This window comes from Dreissena polymorpha, chromosome 1, assembly GCF_020536995.1.
Source record: "Dreissena polymorpha isolate Duluth1 chromosome 1, UMN_Dpol_1.0, whole genome shotgun sequence".
Taxonomy (NCBI): domain Eukaryota; kingdom Metazoa; phylum Mollusca; class Bivalvia; order Myida; family Dreissenidae; genus Dreissena; species Dreissena polymorpha.
The window spans coordinates 103591206-103615611 of record NC_068355.1 but is presented as its reverse complement, the minus strand read 5'-3'; the positions used below and the strand labels follow the sequence as shown (position 1 = coordinate 103615611).

Below are 24406 nucleotides of genomic sequence, written 5' to 3'. Positions count from 1 at the left end.
TTTGTATTATTCACCAAAAATAATTTATCTTATACTAGTTTCACGTAAATAAGCCTTTGTTTGGTGTGCAAACGACCGGGTGGGGTAATCTGTCTACAATGGTTACTTTGGTCATTTCATTAACTTACCGCTGTTCTCAGGTTGAACGGTAGTACAAACATATCTAACACATGTTCGTCTAATTGTCCAGCTTTTAGCATATATGTACTGTAAATAAGTCAACTCATATTTTTGCATAAGATAACTTGATGTTGAAACTCGAAAGGCGCAAGGTGAGATATTATGTAAAGTTATGACTGACCTTTTGTAAGCCTGGAGAGGGTGAAGTCGATCACACTGGCCTGGATACCCATGGAGGGCACAGTGACTGTCCTGCCCAGCAGTTTGAAGGCTATCTCCTCCTGGTCCGTGGCTCTCACCAGCACGTTGCCCACGTGGAGGTCTCGGTGCTCAAACTGCAGCCTCTCCTCTGCCACCGCCAGCGCGTAGGCTACCTGGGTCAGCACACTCTTACCTTGAGAGATTGTCGTCAACTAATGGAGGGTGTAAAACATATGGGACATAAAAATTATGTATCGATTCATAAAAAAGTTGAAAGAGTGACCTTTTTTATTATTGATTTTCTATTTCTTTTTTGCTGACTCCATAAATAACAGAATGGTGTATGTAACTGACCTATCAACTGGATTTTTATGTTTTCTCGACAATTCAGAAAGCCTGCACTGTTTGACAGAGATGGCTTGTAAAACACGTGTTTACAGTACAAGGTGTTTGTGGGAGATTCCTGTCAAAAGGATCGTTAGAAATCCAACAGCAAAATCTTCACTACATTATAATTGGGAAACCTTAATTTAACTTTTTTCACATGTTCCTTAAATATTAACAAGGGACAAAATTGTCACAAAACCAGGTTTTCATTGTGAAAAAAAAATCTGATAAAGGGAGAAAACTCAAACTGAACTTTTGAAATGAACAAACAAAATTAACCCCCTTTGTAAGTTTGTTTTAAAAAAATATATATTTTTAGTCGTGGCGACCTTGACATTGGAGATATTGACATGATTCTTTTGTGCGACACACCGTCCCATGATGGTGAACAAATGTGCCAAATGATTTTAAAATCTCACAATGAATGACATAGTTATGGCCAGGACAAGCTCATTTATGGCCATTTTTGACCTTTGAACTCAAAGTGTGACCTTGACCTTGGAGATATCGACGTAATTATTTCGCGCGACACACCGTCCAATGATGGTGAACAAATGTGCCAAATGATTTTAAAATCTGACAATGAACGACATAGTTATGGCCCGGACAAGCTTGTTCCGCCCGCCCGCCAGCCAGCCCGCCAGCCAGCCAGCCAGCCAGCCAGCCAGCCAGCCAGCCAGCCAGCCAGCCAGCCAGCCAGCCAGCCAGCCAGCCCGCCCGCATTTGCCAATCTAATAACCAGTTTTTTCCTTCAGAAAACCTGGTTAAAAAGGCCTATACAATTCACAATTAAATTTCATACACTGACATTTAAGACAATTATGAGGTCAATCATCAGTTTTAAAATATTCATTTTGCTTGATTCTATGGAAATATTATAAAAATTCAAGATATTTGCCCCTAGGTACAAATATTGTGAATTTGGTTATAACTAGAGCTTTATCACAGACGTGACGAATACCCCCACATGCCGCATTGACAAATAATGATTTGCATGTCGTCTTCACAAAAAACAGCAGACACCATGCTCAATTTTTAAAACGCACTAAGTGACCCCTTGACCTAGTTTTTGACCCAGAAAGGCCCATGTTCTAACTTGGCCTTAAGATCATCTTCATAAAACTTCTGACCAAGTTTGGTGAAGATCGGATGTAAAGTACTTGAATTAGAGAGCGGACACCATGCTGAATGTTTTAAAAAACGCACTAAGTGACCCCGTGACCTAGTTTTAGGCCTGGAATGGTCCATGTTCAAACTTGTCCTAGAGATCGTTTAGATAAAACATGTGACCAAGTTTGAAAACTACTTAAATTAGAGAGCGGACGACATGGTGAGGTTTAAACGCACTAAGATACCCCGTGACCTAGTTTTTGACCCGGCATGACCCATATTCAAACTTGACCTAGACATCATCTAGATACAACTTCTGACCAAGTTTGGTGAAGATTGGATGAAAACTACTTGAATTAGAGAGCAGACAACATTGTGATGTTTAAAACGCGCTAAGTGACCCCGTGACCTTGTTTTTGACCCGGCATGACCCATATTCAATCTTGACCTAGACATTATCAAGATACAACTTCTGACCAATTTTGGTGAAGATTGGATAAAAACTACTTGAATTAGAGAGCGGACAACATGGTGAGGTTTAAAACACACTAAGTGACCCCGTGACCTAGTTTTTGACCCGGCATGGCCCATGTTCGAACTTGACCAACACATCATCTAGTTACAACTTCTGACCAAGTGTGGTGAAGATCAGATTTAAACTACTTGAAATAGAGAGCAGACACCATGCTCAATGTGTAAAACGTACTAAGTGACCCTGTGACCTAGTTTTTGATCTGGCATGGCCCATGTTCGAACTTGGCCTTCAGATCATATAGATAAAACTTCTGACCAAGTTTGGTGAAGATCGGATGAAAACTACTTGAATAAGAGAGAGGACACCATGCTGAATGTTAAAAAACGCACTAAGTGACCCCGTGACCTAGTTTTTGACCCGGCAAGGCCCATGTTTAAACTTCGCCTTAAGATCATCAAGATACAACTTCTGACCAAGTTCGGTGAAGATCGGATGAAAACTACTTGAATTAGAGAGCAGACAACATGCTGAATGTTTTAAACGCACTAAGTGACCCAGTGACCTAGTTTTTACCCGGCAAGGCCCATGTTCAAACTTTGCCTAGACATTATGTAGATACAACTTCTGACCAAGTTTGCCAGTGGGCGGGGCCGTTTTCCTTATTTGGCTATAGAGAAACCTTGTAAACACTCTGGAAGTCACAATTTTTGCCTAATCTTATGAAAGTTGGTCAAAACATTCCTTTTATTGATTTCTCGGACGAGTTCGAAAATGGTCCAGATTGGTGAAAAAACATGACCTCAAGTGGGCGGGGCATTATTCTCTCTCTCTCTCTCTCCTCTCCTCTCCCTCTCCCTCTCCCTCTATGTATATATATATATATATATATATATATATATATATATATATATATATATATATATATATATATATATATATATATATATAGTGAAAACATGTCAACACTCTAGAAGTCACATTTTTGGCCCAATTTTCATGAAATTTTGTCAGAACTTTTGTTTCCTAGATACGTGAGTTAAGTTTGAAAATGGTTCCGGTCCGTTGAAAAACATGGTTGCCAGGGGGACGGCGCAGTTTTCCTTATATTTATATAGTAAAAAGGCGTGTAAACAATCATGAATTAAGGTCATGTAACATGCGAGACAACTCTTCTAAATATTGCATTTAAGTTTACAGTAGTTACTCCCCTTTGATTATTAATGTTTTCATAATAATACAGTGTAGATTTGTGTATCATTTATGTGTAAATAGTTATTCAAGGTTGGATGTTTTTTTTGCTCACCTGATTGCTGAGGGGAGCTTTTGTGACCTGAGCAATCAGGTGAGCTAAAAACACAGTGTGCATATTAAAATTATAACAAGAAATCAAATTTTGATTTTAAATAGTACTGTTTGAACAATTAACAATATTTTGTTCAATATAAAGTTAACAATATGCCTAGGAATAAATGGAAGTCAATGGAAGGAAGACAAGAGCACTGCCTTGCGGGTGCAGACCGCTCATCTATTTTCTTTTTAAAGGTGAAGGGACTCTCATTTTCAATCACAAAGGAGGAAGGGGTGGAGTGAAGAGGGGTGCATTGTGTGGGGGTGTGGACATTTATAACATTATCTTCCAAAAATGCGAAAAAAAGGAAAACAAAAATCGGGGGGGGGGGGGGGGGGGGGGGCGGGTTGAGGGGGGGGGGAATCTTGGGTGCAATGGTTGGACGGTATTTCAAACATAAAATAATCTAAATAAATAGTTTTGTTTTTTAACCGTTAAAAAAATAAAATTGGGGGGGGGGGGTGAGGTGGGGGGTATAGTGTGAGGGTGTGGTGGTAATTTGTGAGATGATCTTTAAAAAAAAAAAAAATAGGGGGGAGGGGGGGGGGGGGAGGGGGGGGGGGGGAGGGGGGGGGGGGGCACGGGCGATGGTTTGGGTGGAGTCTATTGTGGTATGTCAGGTAAGAGTAGTTTTGTCAAAGTATCAATCAAATCTAATCATAAATAAAGAAGTTATGGCAATTTTAGCAAAATTTAATAATTTGACCTTGAGAGTCAAGGTCATTCAAAGGTCAAGGTAAAATTCAACTTGCCAGGTACAGTAACCTCATGATAGCATGAAAGTATTTGAAGTTTGAAAGCAATAGCCTTGATACTTAAGAAGTAAAGTGGATCGAAACACAAAATTTAACCATATATTCAAAGTTACTAAGTAAAAAAAGGGCCATAATTCCGTAAAAATGACATCCAGAGTTATGCAACTTGTCCTTTTATTGTACCCTTATGATAGTTTGCGAGTGTTCCAAGTATGAAAGCAATATCTATGATACTTTAGGGGTAAAGTGGACCAAAACACAAAACTTAACCAAACTTTCAATTTTCTAAGTATAAAGGGCCCATAATTCCGTCCAAATGCCAGTCAGAGTTACATAACTTTGCCTGCACAGTCCCCTTACGATAGTTAATAAGTGTTGCAAGTATGAAAGCAATAGCTTTGATACTGTACGAATAAAGTGGACCTAAACACAAAACATAACCAAATTTTCAATTTTCTAAGTATAAAAAGGGCACATAATTCTGTCAAAATGCCAGTCAGAGTTACATTACATTGCCTGCACAGTCCCCTTATGATAGTTAGTAAGTGTTGCAAGTATGAAAGCAATAGCTTTGATACAAAAGGAATAAAATGGACCTAAACACAAAACTTAACCAAAATTTTCAATTTTCTAAGTATAAAAAGGGCACATAATTCGGTCAAAATGCAGGCCAGAGTTATCTAACTTTGCCTGCCCAGTCCCCTCATGATAGTAAGTAAGTGTACCAAGTTTGAATGCAATATCTTTGATACTTTCTGAAAAAAGTGGACCTAAACGCAAAACTTAACCAAATTTTTCAATTTTCTAAGTATAAAAAGGGCACATAATTCAGTCAAAATGCACGCCAGAGTTATCTTACTTTGCCTGCCCAGTCCCCTCATGATAGTAAGTAAGTGTACCAAGTTTGAATGCAATAGCATTGATACTTCCTGAGAAAAGTGGACCTAAACGCAAAACTTAACCGGACGCCAACGCCGACGCCAAGGTGATGACAATAGCTCATAATTTTTTTTTCAAAAAATAGATGAGCTAAAAAGAATGGTGGTATACAAAACAAAATTTGAAAAATCCGATCGAGTCAATTTGCAGACAAGTTTCTGAAATAAGTAACTTGGACAAGAACACAGAAATATATCACTTTTCTCCTTATTGTCAAAATATGTTATAAAATGTGCCAAAGACCCCCACAACATGTGTTTGGACACAAACAAATGCACTATATATAGTTTGTATAGTAGACACAAAGACTAAGAATTAAATTTAGCAAAAAATGTCGATTTTGTTATCATAACATGTCCGCTTACATTTAATTTGTGTCCCCTACAGTAATATGTCGTCAGGAAATACACATTTTGGCACCAAGTGAAAAAAGTGCATTTCAGTGATCTATTCTTCCTTCCACACCATTGGGGCATACCCAAGTATTGGGATATACATAGAGACATATGGCCTGCTGAAGTCCTTCCACTCCATGGGGGCATACCCAAGTATTGGGACATACATAGAGACATATGGCCTGCTGAAGTCCTTCCACTCCATGGGCGCATACCCAAGTATTGGGACATACATAGAGACATATGGCCTGCTGAAGTCCTCCCACTCCATGGGGGCATACCCAAGTATTGGGACATACATAGAGATATATGGCCTGCTGAAGTCTTTCCACACCATCGGGGCATACCCAAGAAATGGGATTTACATAGAGACATATGGCCTGCTGAAGTCCTTCCACTCCATGGGGGCATACCCAAGTATTGGGATATACATAGAGACATATGGCCTGCTGAAGTACTTCCACTCCATGGGGGCATACCCAAGTATTGGGACATACATAGAGATATATGGCCTGCTGAGGTCCTTCCACTCCATGGGGGCATACCCAAGTATTGGGACATACATAGAGACATATGGGCTGCTGAAGTCCTTCCACACCATGTGGGCATACCCAAGTATTGGGACATACATAGAGACATATGGCCTGCTGAAGTCCTTCCACTCCATGGGGGCATACCGAAGTATTGGGACATACATTGAGACATATGGCCTGCTGAAGTCCTTCCACTCCATTGGGCATTGGGGCATACCCAAGTTTAGGGACATACATAGTGACATATGGCCTGCTTAAGTCCTTTCACTCCATGGGGGCATACCCAAGTATTGGGACATACATAGAGACATATGGCCTGCTTCAGTTGTTCCACACCATGTGGGCATACCCAAGTATTGGGACATACATAGAGACATATGGTCTGCTTCAGTCATTCCACAGCATGTGGGCATACCCAAGTATTGGGACATACATAGAGACATATGGCCTGCTTCAGTCCTTCCACACCAAGTGCGCATACCCAAGTATTGGGACATACATAGAGACATATGGGCTGCTGAAGTCCTCCCACTTCATGGGGGCATACCCATGTATTGGGACATACATAGCGACATATGGGCTGCTTCAGTCCTCCCACTCCATGGGGGCATACCCAAGTATTGGGATATACATAGAGACATATGGCCTGCTTCAGTCCTTCCACTCCATTGGGGCATACCCAAGTATTGAGACATACATAAAGACATATGGCCTGCTGAAGTCCTTCCACTCCATGGGGGCATACCCAATTATTGGGACATAGATAGACACATATTGCCTGCTGAAGTCCTTCCACACCATCGGGGCATACCCAAGTAATGGGATATACATAGAGACATATGGCCTGCTTCAGTTGTTCCACACTATGTGGGCATACCCAAGTATTGGGACATACATAGAGACATATGGCCTGCTTCAGTCATTCCACACCATGTGGGCATACCCAAGTATTGGGACATACATAGAGACATATGGCCTGCTTCAGTCCTTCCACACCAAGTGGGCATACCCAAGTATTGGCACATACATAGAGACATATGGGCTGCTGAAGTCCCTCCACTTCATGGGGGCATACCCATGTATTGGGACATACATAGAGACATATGGGCTGCTTCAGTCCTCCCACTCCATGGGGGCATACCCAAGTATTGGGATATACATAGAGACATATGGCCTGCTGAAGTCCTTCCACTTCACTGGGGCATACCCAAGTATTGGGACATACATAGAGACATATGGCCTGATTAAGTCCTTCCACTCCATGGGGGAATACCCAAGTATTGGGACATACATAGAGACATATGGCCTGCTGAAGTCCTCCCACTCCATGGGGGCATATCCAAGTATTGGGACATACATAGAGACATATGGCCTGCTGAAGTCCTTCCACTCCATGGGGGCATACCCAAGTATTGGGACATACATAGAGACATATGGCCTGCTGAAGTCCTTCCACTCCATTGGGGCATACCCAAGTATTGGGACATACATAGAGACATATGGCCTGCTGAAGTCCTTCCACTCCATTGGGGCATACCCAAGTATTGACCTCTTGACAGGGACATCAGCTGCTAATGTTGGGCTCTCTATTATATAACTCGGCACATGTCACAAATTGTAAACAACAGTACAAATTCAATATTGACCACAACAAGGTTACCTCATAGGATTCTAGACTTGTACCACAGTCTTCAAATTCAAACATGATGTATAACTGATGTTCAGGAAACATATCTGAAACAAACAAGCACATCAACATTCTAAATGTGGCATTGTGACCACAACATATGAAAATATTTGTATACAATTACATTATATGATGGGTCATAGCGAAACTAGGTTTTGGTTGATGACATGATATATAGCATAGTTTTGTGTAAGCAGGGGTCTCACTAGAATTTTAACAAGAGGGCCATGATGGCCCTGTATCGCTCCACTGCTGAAAAAGGCTGAAACAAATATTTTCGGCATGGGCAAATACTTAAATATACGCCCTATTTAAGCACATGTACACTTTTGTGACTCCCTGGGCTGGGTCATATTTAACCCCAGGGGCATAATTTGAGCAAACTTTGTACAGGACTACTATATCTCACTACATACAAAATGTGGTAGCCCTAGGTCCAAGAGTTAAGGACAAGAATATTTTAAAAGTTTTCACAAAATAAGATAGGCACTTAATAAGCGTTTATTTAATTTTGTGACCCCCCGCGGCAGGGTCAAAGTTGACCCCAGAGGCATTATTTGAACAAATTTGGTAGAGGTTTAATAGATGTCACTACATACCAAATTAGGTAGCCCTAGGCCCAATGGTTATGGACAAAATATTTGTTAAGTTTTCACAAAATAGGCACTTTATAAGCATATATTCAATTGTGTGACCCCGGGGCAGTTTCAAATTTGACCCCAGGGGCATAATTTGAACATACTAAGAAGAGAACTATTACATGTCACTTCATACCAAATTTGGTAGCCCTATGCCATACAGTTATGGACAAGAATTTTTTTTAATTGTGTGACCCCGGGGCAGTTTCAAATTTGACCCCAGGGGCATAATTTGAACATACTAAGAAGAGAATTATTACAAGTCACAACATAACAAATTTGGTAGAGGTTTATTAGATGTCACTACATACTAAATTTGGTAGCCCTAGGCCCAATGGTTATTGACATAAAGGTTTTTTAAGTTTTCACAAAATAAGCCCTTTATAAGCATATATTCAATTGTGTGACCCCCGGGGCAGTTTCAGATTTGACCCCAGGGGCATAATTTGAACAAACTTAGAAGAGAACTATTACATGCCACTACATACCAAATTTGGTAGCCCTATGCCATACAGTTATGGACAAGATTTTTTTTTAAGTTTTCACAAAATAGGCCTTATATAAGCATATATTCAATTTTGTGACCCCCGGGGCAGTTTCAAATTTGACCCCAGGGGAATAATTTGAACAAACAAAGAAGAGAACTATATCATGTCACTACATACCAAATTTGGTACAGTTATGGACAAGAAGATTTTTAAAGTTTTCACAAAATAGACCCTATATAAGCATATGTTCAATTTTGTGATCCCCGGGGCAGGGTTAAATTTGACCCCAGGGGCATAATTTGAAGAAATTTGGTAGACAACTATTAGATGTCTCTACATACCAAATTTGATAGCCCTAAGCCCAATGGTTATGGACAAGAACATTTTTAAAGTTTTCACAAAATAGGCCTTATATAAGCATATGTTCGATTTTGTGACCCCCGGGGCAGGGTCAAATTTGATCCCAGGGGCATAATTTGAAGAAATTTGGTAGAGGACTATTAAATGTCTCTTCATACCAAATTTGATAGCCATAGACCCAATGGTTATGGACGAAAAGATTTGAAAGTTTTCACAAAATAGGCCCTATATAAGCATATGTTCAATTTTATGAATCCCGGGGGCAGGGTCAAATTTGACCCCAGGGGCATAATTTGAAGAAATTTGGTAGAGGACTATTAGATGTCTCTACAAACCAATTTTGATAGCCCTAGGCCCAATTGATTTGGACGAGTAGATTTTGAAAGTTTTCACAAAATAGGCCTTATATATGCAAATTTTCAATTTTGTGACCCCCCGGGGCAGGGTCAAATTTGACCCCAGGGGCATAATTTAAACAAATTTGAAAGAGGTTCACCCCAGGAACATTCCTGAGAAATTTCATCAGAATTGGACCAGTAGTTTAGGAGAAGATGTTTAAAGGAAAAGTTAACGCACGCACAGACACACGCACGCACGCATGACAGACACAGGACCATGACATAAGCCCCGCTGGCCTTTGGCCAGTGGAGCTAAAAATGAATATAAAATAATACATAATATAATTGTTGGTTTCATTATTAAAAACCCAAATACAAAATGTACATTAGAAATGCCACTCATTATCTTCTATGTATTGTTACTTAAATCAAAAATCATGTAGATTTTTTTTTTAAATAAACAACATTTTGAAGGAAAGTGTGCATTAAAGTGCTCAATATATATACATACATTGTAAACAAAACATTATCATTATCTTGCAGTCATATTTCCACTGGAAACAACCATACAACCAGTCAAATACAAAAGTCTTTGTCAATCACAACAGTCTTATAGGATGACCTCAATTAAAACTAGTCTATGCCTACAAAACTGCAAGTTGTGAATGGTGTTGGCAGACATCGAAGGTCTTTGATTTGAATGCCGACTTGGAGCAAGTTTCTAGGAAGTTGAAACTGTAAATTTGTAACACATCAGCAAGTGGCCATTTTAAATGGCATTTTATCCTACAGCTAAATGATTTTATAGAACAAATACGACTCATAAAGAAAAGATAAGGTTTTCTCCAGTTTTTTTAGATCAGGTTTCATCCACACTTATTTTTAGAACATTAGGTAGGGACTAGTTTTTTTTGGCCTTTTACCCCTGATTGCGTCATTTAGGTCATTGGGTACGCAGTCGTTTAACGAGTTTACGAGTGTGTGTGTGTTTACGATGGATTACTATAATATTATGAATGTGAAAAACACAGTGTTTGGATATAAAACTGGAATGAAACTGGTGAGACAGCATTTTCGATTTAGTTAAATTGTCAAATGTACTCGAATAACGTGATGTTTTGTTGAAAAATTGATGGATTAAATTTTAGAAAAGTGTCAGTGAATTGTTCTTTAACTTTTCGAAGGAAACAGATGTCGAATTAAAATTGTAATTTCTTTGATGGTTTAGTCGTTCCTTTGTCAGTCGATCAAAGAATGTCTATCCACAAAGAATTGCCTGATTACATTCAGTGCTTTAAAATGGAAAAGATGGATGGCGATGGAGAAATTTGTTTAGAAAGAAGAGTTGTTTAAAGACTAAAATTAACAATATCGGTGGGAATAAATGCTGAATCATGCTTCACGTAGCCACGGTATGTGTCTACACATTTTGTAAATTTCAAAATGGCGGGAGCCATGTTTGTTTTTTTACATTGGTGAAACAAGAATTATAGTTTGAACACAACTGTCTGTGTTCTACTTGAGTGTGTTACATTTGGAACGCTGATTAAATTTGAATCGAGGCGTATAGCGATATTTTGTCTCGTTACTTTTCTTTTGCATGGAATTCTTAAAGACTATTTCGATATCCGTAAACAGAAAAGATCACAATAAATATTACTACGCAATGTAAGATTCAGTTAATTTCATGTGTTTTTGCTTTTATTTTAGGAATAAATAAAATAAAACAATATTGCAGGATAAATAGAATACTATGTTAGTGTGATTTTGTACTTAAATTTATCCCACTCGTGTCAGAAAGGCTTACAAGGCTCGGCAAGCCTCGCAATGTAAACCTTTCTTCACTCGTGGGATAAATTTAAGTACACAATCACACTAACATAGTATTCTCTATAATCCATACTACATTACTGGAAGCATGCTCATACTGTCAGATAAAGTTTTAACTAGAGCTTTGTCACAGACGTGACGAATACACCCACATGCCGCATTGACACAAAATATTTTGCATGTCGTCTTCACAAAAAACAGCGGACACCATGCTCAATTTTTAAAACGCACTTAGTGACCCCTTGACCTAGTTTTTGACCCAGAAAGGCCCATGTTCTAACTTGGCCTTAAGATCATCTCCATAAAACTTCTGACCAAGTTTAGTGAAGATCGGATGTAAACTACTTGAATTAGAGAGCGGACACCAAGCTGAATGTTAAAAAACGAACTAAATGACCTGTGACCTAGTTTTGGGCCCAGAATGGCCCATGTTCAAAATTGTCCTAGAGATCATTTAGATAAAACTTGTGACCAAGTTTGGTGAGGAATTGATGAAAACTACTTGAATTAGAGAGCGGACAACATGGTGGGGTTTAAAACGCACTAAGATACCCCGTGACCTAGTTTTTGACCCGGCATGACCCATATTCAAACTTGACCTAGACATCATCTAGATACAACTTCTGACCAAGTTTGGTGAAGATTGGATGAAAACTACTTGAATTAGAGAGCGGACAACATTGTGATGTTTAAAACGCACTCAGTGACCCCGTGACCTTGTTTTTGACCCAGCATGACCCATATTCAAACTTGACCTAGACATTATCAAGATACAACTTCTGACCAATTTTGGTTAAGATTGGATAAAAACTACTTGAATTAGAGAATGGACAACATGGTGAGGTTTAAAACACACTAAGTGACCCTGTGACCTAGTTTTTGATCTGGCATGGCCCATGTTCAAACTTGGCCTTCAGATTATCTAGATAAAACTTCTGACCAATTTTGTTGAAGATCGGATGAAAACTACTTGAATAAGAGAGAGGACACCATGCTGAATGTTAAAAAACGCACTAAGTGACCCCGTGACCTAGTTTTTGACCCCGCAAGGCCCATGTTCGAACTTGGCCTTAAGATCATCTAGATACAACTTCTGACCAAGTTTGGTGAAGATCTGATGAAAACTACTTGAATTAGAGAGCGGACAACATGCTGAATGTTTAAAACGCACTTAGTGACCCCGTGACCTAGTTTTTGACCGAACAAGGCCCATGTTCGAACTTGGCCTAGACATCATGTAGATACAACTTCTGACCAACTTGGCCTTCAGATTATCTAGATAAAACTTCTGACCAATTTTGTTGAAGATCGGATGAAAACTACTTGAATTAGAGAGCAGACAACATGCTGAATGTTAAAAAACGCACTAAGTGACCGCGTGACCTAATTTTTGACCCGGCAAGGCCCATGTTCGAACTTGGCCTTAAGATCATCTAGATACAACTTCTGTCCAAGTTTGGTGAAGATCGAATGAAAACTACTTGAATTAGAGAGCGGACAACATGCTGAATGTTTAAAACGCACCAGTTTTTTTTTCCACTTTTTGGGAAGATAGCCATGGCTTTGGAATTGGGAATTTTATCGGCATTTTCATGAAATTGGGAAAATAAATTCATAAGCCTTTTTTTCCACACAAAAAGTCCACTGATTAGGGAAATACTAAATTTGATATAACTCTTTGTAATCATTCAAATTAAAAAAAACAAAAACATATAATACTTTGTTACATGTAATTGAATTAAAATTGAGATAAAATACGCATTAGACACTTCTTTCTAAAAATAAAATAAAAAAATATTGTTATTTTTTTTGGAAATTGGGATTTTTTTTCCACATTTTGGGAAAAAAGTATACTTTTTGGAATTGGGAACATAGCCGAATTTCGGCTATTAAATCGGGCCAAAAAAACAACCTGCGCACTAAGTGACCCCGTGACCTAGTTTTTGACCCGGCAAGGCACATGTGCGAACTTGGCCTAGACATCATGTAGATACAACTTCTGACCAAGTTTGGTGAAGATCGGATGAAAACTACTTGAATTAGAGAGCAGACACTTAATACGGACCGACAGACAGACCCACAGACAGACAAGTTCAATCCTATATACCCCCCTAAACTTCGTTTGTGGGGGTATAATGATTAGCTCCATAGAGGATGGGATATGAGAACAATCGGAGACTTAGAAACATTACTGCATTTGATTGATTTGATTTTAAACAGGTGTGAGGAAATAATTTGTGTTGGCTTGAGTTTAAATATGTGGTTGCTTTACAGGTTTTGTTTGTTAATGGATTGATTTGAAAAAACCAGTGATGCAAAAAGGTGCGTCCTGGGGACTCTCAATTGGTTTCTATTAAGCGTCATTTTCCAAATAAATGCGTACAAATACGCTTGATTAAGCGCTTCCAAAAGCCCTGGTTTAAGTCATATTTATTTGTTTATTAAATTTTGTGCTATGTTTGGCCAGGTTTTATTTTATTCGTGTTAATTCTTTACAAGTATATCTCCACTGGTTTTCATATCCTACTGAAATTCATGTCTAAAAATTGCCCAGGAAAAATACGTCCTAATTTGTAAAAGAAAACAGATGACAATGAGTATGAGCCATAACCAACTTCAAATTTTCAATTTAACAATACAGCATTGCAGGGAGTGATAATGGTATGGTGATCAACTGGTAAACAACATTATTGATAAGCTTGAGACTTTCTGGCAGTGAATACACAGTTCCATACGGCATATATAACAGCACTGGTACAGCATCGCCCTAATTGGGCTAGAATAACAAAATGGTTATTATACTATATACAACAGCACAGTCCAGTCAGGAGATACCCTGTCAGCTAATGAGACCACAAAAACCTTGTGTGACTGAATAACTGACATTGTAGCTCCAATTCAGACTGCGCAGACCACATATGGCTAAGACTCATTTTCCCAAGACGCTGCTCATATACCGTACAGCATATGGAAAATTTCAGACTGCATAGCTACTTCTACCTGGGCAAACAACATTGAAATGCAGGTTATGAACACTATTGGTAATCCCAACACTACCTGGTCTGTCATTTTCAGACCCCTTGTTCTTATGGTATAGGTCCCAGTGTTTGAGCAGTTCTAGGGGGTACTTGCCCTGCACACAGTGTATGGCGTTGACACGACAGAAACTGGCTGTCCGGGAGCCACTGCAGCTACTCAGGCCACTCAGCTCTCTGGGGTAACAAGATGATACATATTCAACTTTTGACCACTGGGAAAAGCAGAACAAGACCTGTGTTTGTGAAACACAATGCCCCCTAATGCACTTTGAAGCCGCACAGCAGCTCTTTAAAGATAAGTCCAAGGGCCATAACTTAGCCAAATATCAATGAACTGGAACAAAACTCATACATTATCTGTAGGTCATATAAGTAGACTTACATACCAACAAGAGCTGTCAGAAGACAGCGCGCTCAACTATTCGAGTGCTTGACAGTATAAGGTAAGCCATCATGGGGAAATTGTTCATATTCAATAAGGTCAAGGTAATATAGTCATATTCTAAGTGGAAGAGGACCATAATTGAAACATATTGATTGCTTGTGTTTTAAAGAAGTTGTACTTTATAGACGATTCTGACCTTTCACCACTCAAAATGTGCAGCTCCATGAGATACACATGCATGCCAAATATGAAGTTGCTAGCTTCAATATTGCAAAAGTTATGGCAAATGTTAAAGTTAGGGCAAACAAACAAACCAACCAACAGACAGGGCAATATGTCCCCCACTATAGTGGTGGGGGGACATAAAAAGGTCCATAATCCTTACAAAATGCTTGATACAGTGGTCTGCTCTTGTTTATAGATTGGGGTCATGCTGGTAAATAAGTATGCAAAGTATGAAAGCAATATGTCAAGGGACATAGAAAATATTTGAGGTGGTACGCAAACTTTAACATTCCAACGCTAACGGTTACGGGAACGCCAACATGAGTAGGATAGCTATATATATATATATATATATATATATATATATATATATATCTATATATCTATATATATATATAGTCAAGCTAAAAATCAGCTGAATATCTGAAAGAAAATCTATAAAAAAAAAAATCAAAAAAACAGAATGTGGGATGGACAGTCCAACTGCTATATGCCGCCTATCCGGAGGCATAAAAAGAGATTCGTTTTTTTAGTTCTGAGTAAAGCTGATTACCTTGCAAAACTTGAACAATGACCCTTGTTGAGTGGTTGGTTTTTTGCTAAATATATATTTTTGCAATAGTATTTTGTTTGAATATTAAATTTATGCAATCCCATTATACCCAAGACAAAGAACTTCTTGTTTTACTAAACTAAGCCCAATGTCTTTATTTCCATGATCCAGTAGCTAGATAGAAATTGATACCAGCTACAATTCTTTACATGCAGATCTAGCTAGGTACTGAAACTGCATCATTCAAATGCTATACATGGGCTGGCGAACAGCCAACTATTTTACTTGCATGTATCCTGAAACAGGCAAAACAAGACTATTGCCAAGCAATATATGTCCCCTACCGGCTCCACCATTGTCAGAAATTCCACCATTGTCAGATTATTATTTTTTTATTTGTTGCCATAGCAATATGAATTTTTGACGTAAAAACAAAATGAAATGACGTGCATAATGTCCATATTGCCATCTATCCATGTTTCAAGTTTCATGAAAAAATATGAAGAACTTTTAAAGTTATCGCAGGATCCAGAAAACCACCATTTTCAGCAGTATTTCTAGTCTATTTGTTGCCATAGCAGGGGTTTTTCTGCCTATTTTGGGAAAAGGAGTCTGACAAAATTGGGAAGTTTTTATCGACAAAATTGTCCATTTTGTGAATTTTTGCTTCGATGAAACCGCTCATTTTGGGAAAACATTGTGAACTTATCATGCTTAAATAAGTCAGAGGTTTAACAAATAAATTAGTTTTTATTTGTTATTTTGACCTTAAATGCAGGCAAGCATCAGATGAGTAAGTTTGCTTTGTGTGAATGTGCTGTGAAATGGGGAGCACAGCACGTTCATGGTGCTGAATCCTCGCTCAACCACATCAGTGCTTGTTGGTATGATACAAATCAGCTGGACGAGTTGGAACATTAATAATCTAATAATCATAAGTAATAAGACCCTGCATAACAACCAGAATTTTTGGCATAGGAACAAAATGAAATTACGTGCATAATGTCCATATTGCCATCTATCCATGTTTCAAGTTTCTTGAAAAAATATGAAGAACTTGTAAAGTTATCGCAGGATCCAGAAAAGTGTGACGGACTGACGGACAGAGCGCAAACCATAAGTCCCCTCCTGTAGATTCTCATGAAGCTTCTACTTAACCCTTTACCACTTTGAAACATATTTTAACGCATTTGTAGTCCCTTAGAAAGTAACATTTAATTAAAGGCCTTTCTTACTGGATCCAAGTTTTAAAGGCTTCAATTCTAACCTTTAGATACGTTTGAGCATCAAACAGCATAAAACCTGAACAGACTGCGAGTAACTAGCAGGCAGTTCTGGTTTTATGCTGTTTGCACATAGCCATTTTTACTTGGCTTCTAAGTGGGAAATGGTTAAAGGTGTTCAGAGTGTGTTTTATAGTGTGCATATTTCAAAAGCATATGAATTACACATCATTAAACTTGAAAACCAACCACCAACTTACTTGGCAATCACAATTTCTGGCAAAATCTCTGCAAACTTCTTCTGTGGTTCATCATTTACTTCTAGATCGCCCTCAATGGGTATTATCTACAAAACAAATATGATAAGCATACAATTAATTTACCCTGTCAGAGATCTCTATCAACATCCCGAACTGAGAATTCATACAAGCTCTTTGTTTTTTCCGTTTATAATCGTGTCCGGTATTCGGCACCATTCCCAATAGAAACAAGAGATGTGTTTGTTACAAACACAATGCCCCCTATTGCGCCGCTTTGAAGCCATAAATTTGACCTTTAACCTTGAAGGATGACCTTGACCTTTCACCACTCAAAATGTGCAGCTCCATGAGATACACATGTATGCCAAATATCAAGTTTATATCTTCAATATTCAAAAAGTTATGACCAAACTCTAATGAAGGTTAAAGTTTTAGGAAAGAAAAATACAATGATATTTGACCTTTGACCTTGACATTTCAGCACTCAAAATGTGCAGCTCCATGAGATACACATGCACGCCAAATATGAAGTTGCTATATTCAATATTGCAAAAGCTATTAAACTTTAACCAAGGTTAAAGTTTTGGTACACTCACAATGACAGACAGACAGACAGACAGACAGACAGACAGACAGACAGACAGACAGACAGACAGACAGACAGACAGACAGACAGACAGACAGACAGACAGACAGACAGACAGACAGACAGACAGACAGACAGACAGACAGACAGACAGACAGACAGACAGACAGACAGACAGACAGACAGACAGACAGACAGACAGACAGACAGACAGACAGACAGACAGACAGACAGACAGACAGACAGACAGACAGACAGACAGACAGACAGACAGACAGACAGACAGACAGACAGACAGACAGACAGACAGACAGACAGACAGACAGACAGACAGACAGACAGACAGACAGACAGACAGACAGACAGTCAGGCAGGCAGGCAGGCAGGCAGGCAGGCAGGCAGGCAGGCAGGCAGGCAGGCAGGCAGGCAGGCAGGCAGGCAGGCAGGCAGGCAGGCAGGCAGGCAGGCAGGCAGGCAGGCAGGCAGGCAGGCAGGCAGGCAGGCAGCAGGCAGGCAGGCAGGCAGGCAGGCAGGCTGCTTTCGATCCGGGGCATAAAAAGTGTATATTTTTCCCAAATTGGACCTAAAAAATTCCCAATTGAAGGTTTCCCCCCCAAAAAAAATCCTTTTTTTTCTTTATTTTTAGATTTCAATATTTTGTTAATCTCCCATCCAGCCATATAAGTTCAACCTTAGTGAAAATAATATTGAAAACACTTCTATTCTCAGTTTAAAGCATTTTTTTTAGCAACACAGCAACAACACTTATTTCCCAATTTTAGTCAAAATGGTGCGAATTTTCCCAAATCAAAGGGACCCATCTCCATTCCCAAAATGGTGGAAAAAACACTGAAGCTCAAAGAGCATGGTTCAACCAAACAATATGATCAGGTCTCGGGGGGGAAACCCAGGCTTAATGCATGTGCATAAACTATTGTCCCAGATTAGCCTGTGTTTACCATTTTCTGCCGAGACTGTCCGGTTTTCCAGAGACCGGCTAATATGAAACTAATAGTACCAACTTGTCACAACAAATGCCCCCTTAATGGTGGGCTTACATAGCCCTGTGAAGGATGTGTCTGTTTGTATTCACAAATGCTGCACAGAAAATAATAAGATAAACAAAATACTTAGGCATCATTTTTTCTGCCTAGTCGCATTTTCACACTAAGTCTTGAATAATTCAAAATAAGTCCAAAATTAAGAAGTGCTTCATGCTATATTAAGAGTTATCAAACTTGGCTGACATTTTAAGCCCACAAACATTTTGACTAATGTCATGATGATCTGATCATAACTATTTTAGAACGGACAAGTTTAACTTCCAAATGTAGGATTATTCAAGGGCCATATCTCAGAAATGGTTTTTCAGGTGATCTTGCTAGTTTTTGAATTAGCCCACAAACAGTATCACCAACTTTCATGATGCTCTGAATTAATGTTTTTTAAATAGAGAGTGGACACCATCCTGAACCCTGGCAACCTGCCAACAGCAGGTGTTTCCATAGTACTTTTTGTTCAAATGAGCTGATCATAAGTAAGACTTAGAGCCATCATGTTATTTTAATAGGAAGATACATATTATTAAAACTAATAGCCATCCTTGTAATACGTATAAACTCACCCTTGTGATATACATGCATCAATTGTCAAGTTTTCTATTCAAAATTTACTGGTAAGAAATTTCTTGAATGCATCAGTAACTGTCAGTGAAGCAACAGCTACAGCATTCAGGGCTGGACACTAGTGGTGGTCCGTTGACCCGGGGTCAGAAAAAAATAGGGAGGACCAGTGAAACTAGAAATTTGGTTGATCCGTTGGACCAGTTAAAATTCCTGGCCAGCTTATTGTGAAATACTGGTGGAAAGCCGTTTTCATCAATAAAACAACTTTATATGTTCATAATAAACCGATAATTTCATTATTATTTTATGGGTCGACTAAAACAACTTTATATGTTCATAATAAACCAATAATTTCATAATTATTTTATGGGTCGACTCGAGACCGAGATAAAAATAGCAACATATTGGAAATTTCAATTTTTCTAGATGCCCGGATGACAAAAACCTGTTGTTGCATCAAAAAATCGATTTGCAATCCGTAAATGTCTCCCGAAAATGTCTCCCGACTTCGCTGTGATCGATACACAAATTAACATAAAATTCTAATCGTTCTGAAATGAACAGAATGGTATTTATTATGGTATTTATTATTTTGAAAAAGCAGCAATAATCAGCATTTTATTGATCTTAATACCATCAGAAAATACTTTGTTTACCGTAAGAATTTATACTGGAGGGCGCTTAATAATGTTTTGATATTGCGAGAGAGTAAACGTGCGTATTTTCAAGATTACAAGTTTTCGCGATGTGGAATTTCATTCCGGAGGTGGTTGAACCTCCGCCTAAAAAACCTAAAACTAATGAAGAGAAGCTTGAAGTACAACGAAAATATGAAAAGGATAAGAGATAGTTTATTAGATAGTATAGTTTTCTTTTTATAAATGCACAATACATTGTGGATAGTCCGGAAAGTAAGTTGAAATTTAGGTAAAATAACAGAGAAATTGTCGGACCACTTGAAATCTTGGAGGACCAGTAATTTCTGAAAGCTGGTGGTCCTTTGGGTCAGTAGGTAAAAAAAGTTAGTGTCAAGCCCTGGCATTCTCATCATATTAACGGCACAATGTTAACATTCGAAAACCAAATATTTCATGCTTGCCGAAACCCATTGCTTTTAACCGTCCTTAAAACGGGCAAAAAACCTTATAGTTTGCATGTCAAAATATCCAGATACTAAGATTATACATGAAAACATAAAACAAAATATTACTGTGATCTTGTCAGGTACTGTTTATGACCCTTATTGAGGGCTTCATCCCTTTGTCGGCCCTTTAGACTGTAAGCATTTAATCCTTAACACTAAGAGAACAAAACACTGCATCACTTGTAGACAATCGGTGGACATACCTTTATGGCTACAGACTCGTTTTTCTGGTTTGTGCTTCGGAACACCTCCCCGTACACCCCTTCCCCAACCTTCTTGCACTTGGAGAGCATTCTGAAAGACAACATGTACATATCTAGGGAAAGATCTAGAGCAACATGTACATATCAAGGGAGAAATATCTATAGCAACATGTACATATCTAGGGAAAGATCTAGAGCAATATGTACATCTCTAGGGAAAGATCTAGAGCAACATGTACACCTCTAGGGAAAGATCTAGAGCAACATGTACATATCTAAGGAAAGATCTAGAGCAACATGTACATATCTAGGGAAAGATCTAGAGCAACATGTACATACATGTATCTAGGGAAAGATCTACAGCAACATGTACATATCTAGGGAAAGATCTAGAGCAACATGTACATATCTAGGGAAAGCTCTAGATCACATATCTAAGGAAAGATCCAGCGTTCTAGATAAGCTGTGTATCAGCGTAATATACGCATTAGAAATATCAAGATTATCATTTCCTTGCGTACATTTAAGCAAGTCAATCTGGTCTTACGCAAATGATGTAAATTCTCTGTGTACAACCTCAACAAAATATATAAACATTAGATTGTCTTTCGCCAAAATATGAGACTGGTTATCGTCAAAATTAGAGCTAATTTGTGCGCTGGATTGTAGAAATAGTTAGCCAGTCGATATGTATACTCTGTATCATCTAGACGCATGGTAAATTAAGTATTGATTTTTTTAACAAACAGTCAAGCGCTTATGTGTTTATTTACATGAAGAGGTCAGCATGGCTTCTTCGAAGCCAAAACAAATTACTTCTCAAAGTAAAATTGATTCATTTTATAAGGCAAAAGTTGTATCGAGTAAAAACATTGTACTGCCAATACTGAATGATTGAATTTCCTGTTTTCAAAAAAAAAAGGACACACTTAAACGCTTATAAAACAACTGTTGAAAGTTGGCAAAAATGTTTTCCTTGGCTCACGGGCCTATAAACCAAGGACAGTTAAATAACACTTTAAGAAACCTTCTACTATGAAGAAATACACATAGTTAATGGTTAATTGTGTTTAACATTATTAAAGTAGTGTGTCTGTACCCCAGCTATATTCTTGTTTTACTTTAAGCAAATTACCCTTCAAGCAAGGCAAAATTTGCCCATTTACCCCCATGCTGTGAAAAGTGGGGGTATTTACCCCAATGGGTAAAAAATGATCTATAACGCTGAAGATCTACAGCAAAATGTACATATCTAGCGCTGAAGATCTACAGCAAAATGTATATATCTAGGGAAAAATTTACAGCAAAATGTACATATCTAGAGAAAGATCTACAGCAAAATGTACATATCTATGGAAAGATCTAGATCACATATCTAGGGAAAGATCTACAGCAAAATGTACATATCTAGGGAAAGATCTACAGCAAAATGTACATATCTTTGGAAAGATCTACAACAAAATGTACATATCTAGGGAAAGATCTAGATCACATATCTAGGGAAAGATCTAGAGCAACGTGTACATATCTAGGGAAAGATCTAGAGCAACATGTACATATCTAGGGAAAGATATAGAGCAACATGTACATAGCTAGGGAAAGATCTAGAGCAACATGTACATATCTAGGGAAAGATCTAGATCACATATCTAAGGAAAGATCTACAGCAAAATGAACATATCTAGGGAAAGATCTACAGCAAAATGTACATATCTAGGGAAAGATCTACAGAAAAATATACATATTTAGGGAAAGATCTACAGTAAAATATACATATCTACGGAAAGATCTACAGTAAAATATACACATCTAGGGAAAGATCTAGAGCAACATGTTCATATCTAGGGAAAGATCAACAGCAACATGTACATATCTAGGGAAAGATCTACAGCAAAATGCAGGCTGCTGTGTCCTGCTTGTTTTTGCTTCCCTCCACTGTCAACACACAAAAAGTAAAAATCTTCTGAAATTTAACAAATATTCGACTGCAAACAAAGAGACTGCTAAACAAAAGGGCAAACATGGCTCTAGATTGCTCACCTGTGTAATAGGCATGACAATATTTGCTGATGACCACTATTTAATGTTACATACCAAACATCAAAGTTGTGCGCTTTGTGGTTGTAAATAAGATTTTGCTATTATGCTATATTATTCAATATTAAACACTTAACCTCACACAGCGAGGCAAATTTTTTCCCCTGCAGTATTTTTACATAATAACATCATTTTAAGAAAATTTTGAAACTCAAAGTCCATTTATGACCAAATACTTGCAGTGAATCGCTCATGAGGTTGAATTGATATCCATGTTATTGTAGGTATTTTAACAAGAACTATTTTTTTGAAAATGACAAGCCTGCTAATGTCCTGTAGTGAAAAACATTCTCAAGCTGCTTTTCTTTTGCCTAAGACCTTTAAGTGAATGAACCATTTTACTATTTTTTTAAGAAGTGTGACCTCAGATATATGATTCCACCTGACTGGTTATATTCCAAGGATTAAACATGACTATTGTATCTGCCTATGTTTCAAGTTTCAGTTGTGATCATTTGTGGATAAAATTAATAGTAGTTGTCTGATGGTCAATCCCTTTTATAAAGATACATAAACAACATTAACAACACAAGTGGGAGGAAGTGATGTAATTAACAAAATGTTTTTCATGCCAAGAGCATTTAAGTGCTTAATACACACAATCAGCTAACTAGTTTTGCCTTCCTTCATGTTTTTTTCAAAATCCTTACTTTCCTGGCAAGGCATCCCTGAATGTGATGGGCTCGGTCTGGTCGCACAGGAGCAGTACCCGAGCTTGGGCAGACAGGGGAACCAGGGAACTCTTCCTGCGGCCTGGAGTAAGGATCTCCTGCAATACAAGTAACTATAGAGACGAAAAGGACATCTAGAAAAATCTATTCAATAATCTAAAGCCCTGTTTTTCAATTTATTTTTTTTAAATAAATAATAAGCTCAAGTCTTTAGAATTTCATCTATCAAAAATTGAGTTTTGTCGGAAACAATCCTCACACCCATTTGTTCGCGTTTGTTCAAGGGCAAATACGAAACATAGCATGGCCAAAAAACCAAGTTTCAACACATTACCACTGAATTAAATACTTTAATTAGTAACAATAACCTTGACCAGACTGGCCCCAAATACAATTCCAAACTAGGTCTCTATTTAAGCAACATAAACACAAAAATTCATTGCAAAAACTTCATAAAAACTCATCTTTTAAAACCATTAACCGTTTTTTAGTAATAGTGACCTTAACCCAACTGGCATCAACTGCTATTTCTGCATGTAAGCTACCGTAACACAATGTTTCAGTGCAAAGTCAAAAATCAAGATTCAAGTCAACTTATTCAGCAGAAACAGGTTTTCTATTTTTAGTAACAGGAACCTTGACCTCCTGGCCCCAAATACAATCCCAATCTAGGTCTCCATGCAAGCTAACTATATTAAAAGTTTCATTAAGATTTGTGAATGCACATTATCATCACTATCACCGTCATCAAACTGTAAATCACATAATTGACGACTACCTAATCTAACAAGA

At 38.2% G+C, this 24406-nt stretch overlaps 1 protein-coding gene across 1 annotated transcript in view; it reads right to left on the bottom strand.

The window, feature by feature from the left end:
- The window catches only part of LOC127865176 (dentin sialophosphoprotein-like), a 77618-nt gene that overhangs the window by 40675 nt on the left and 12537 nt on the right, over positions 1–24406 (bottom strand). Inside the window, exons 3-8 of the mRNA XM_052405144.1 lie at positions 23594–23712; positions 20847–20937; positions 17289–17374; positions 14662–14816; positions 7924–7997; positions 302–533 (exon numbers count right to left, since the gene is read on the bottom strand). Coding sequence (XP_052261104.1) covers positions 302–533; positions 7924–7997; positions 14662–14816; positions 17289–17374; positions 20847–20937; positions 23594–23712 — 757 coding nt within the window. The remainder of the gene's footprint in view (positions 1–301; positions 534–7923; positions 7998–14661; positions 14817–17288; positions 17375–20846; positions 20938–23593; positions 23713–24406) is intronic.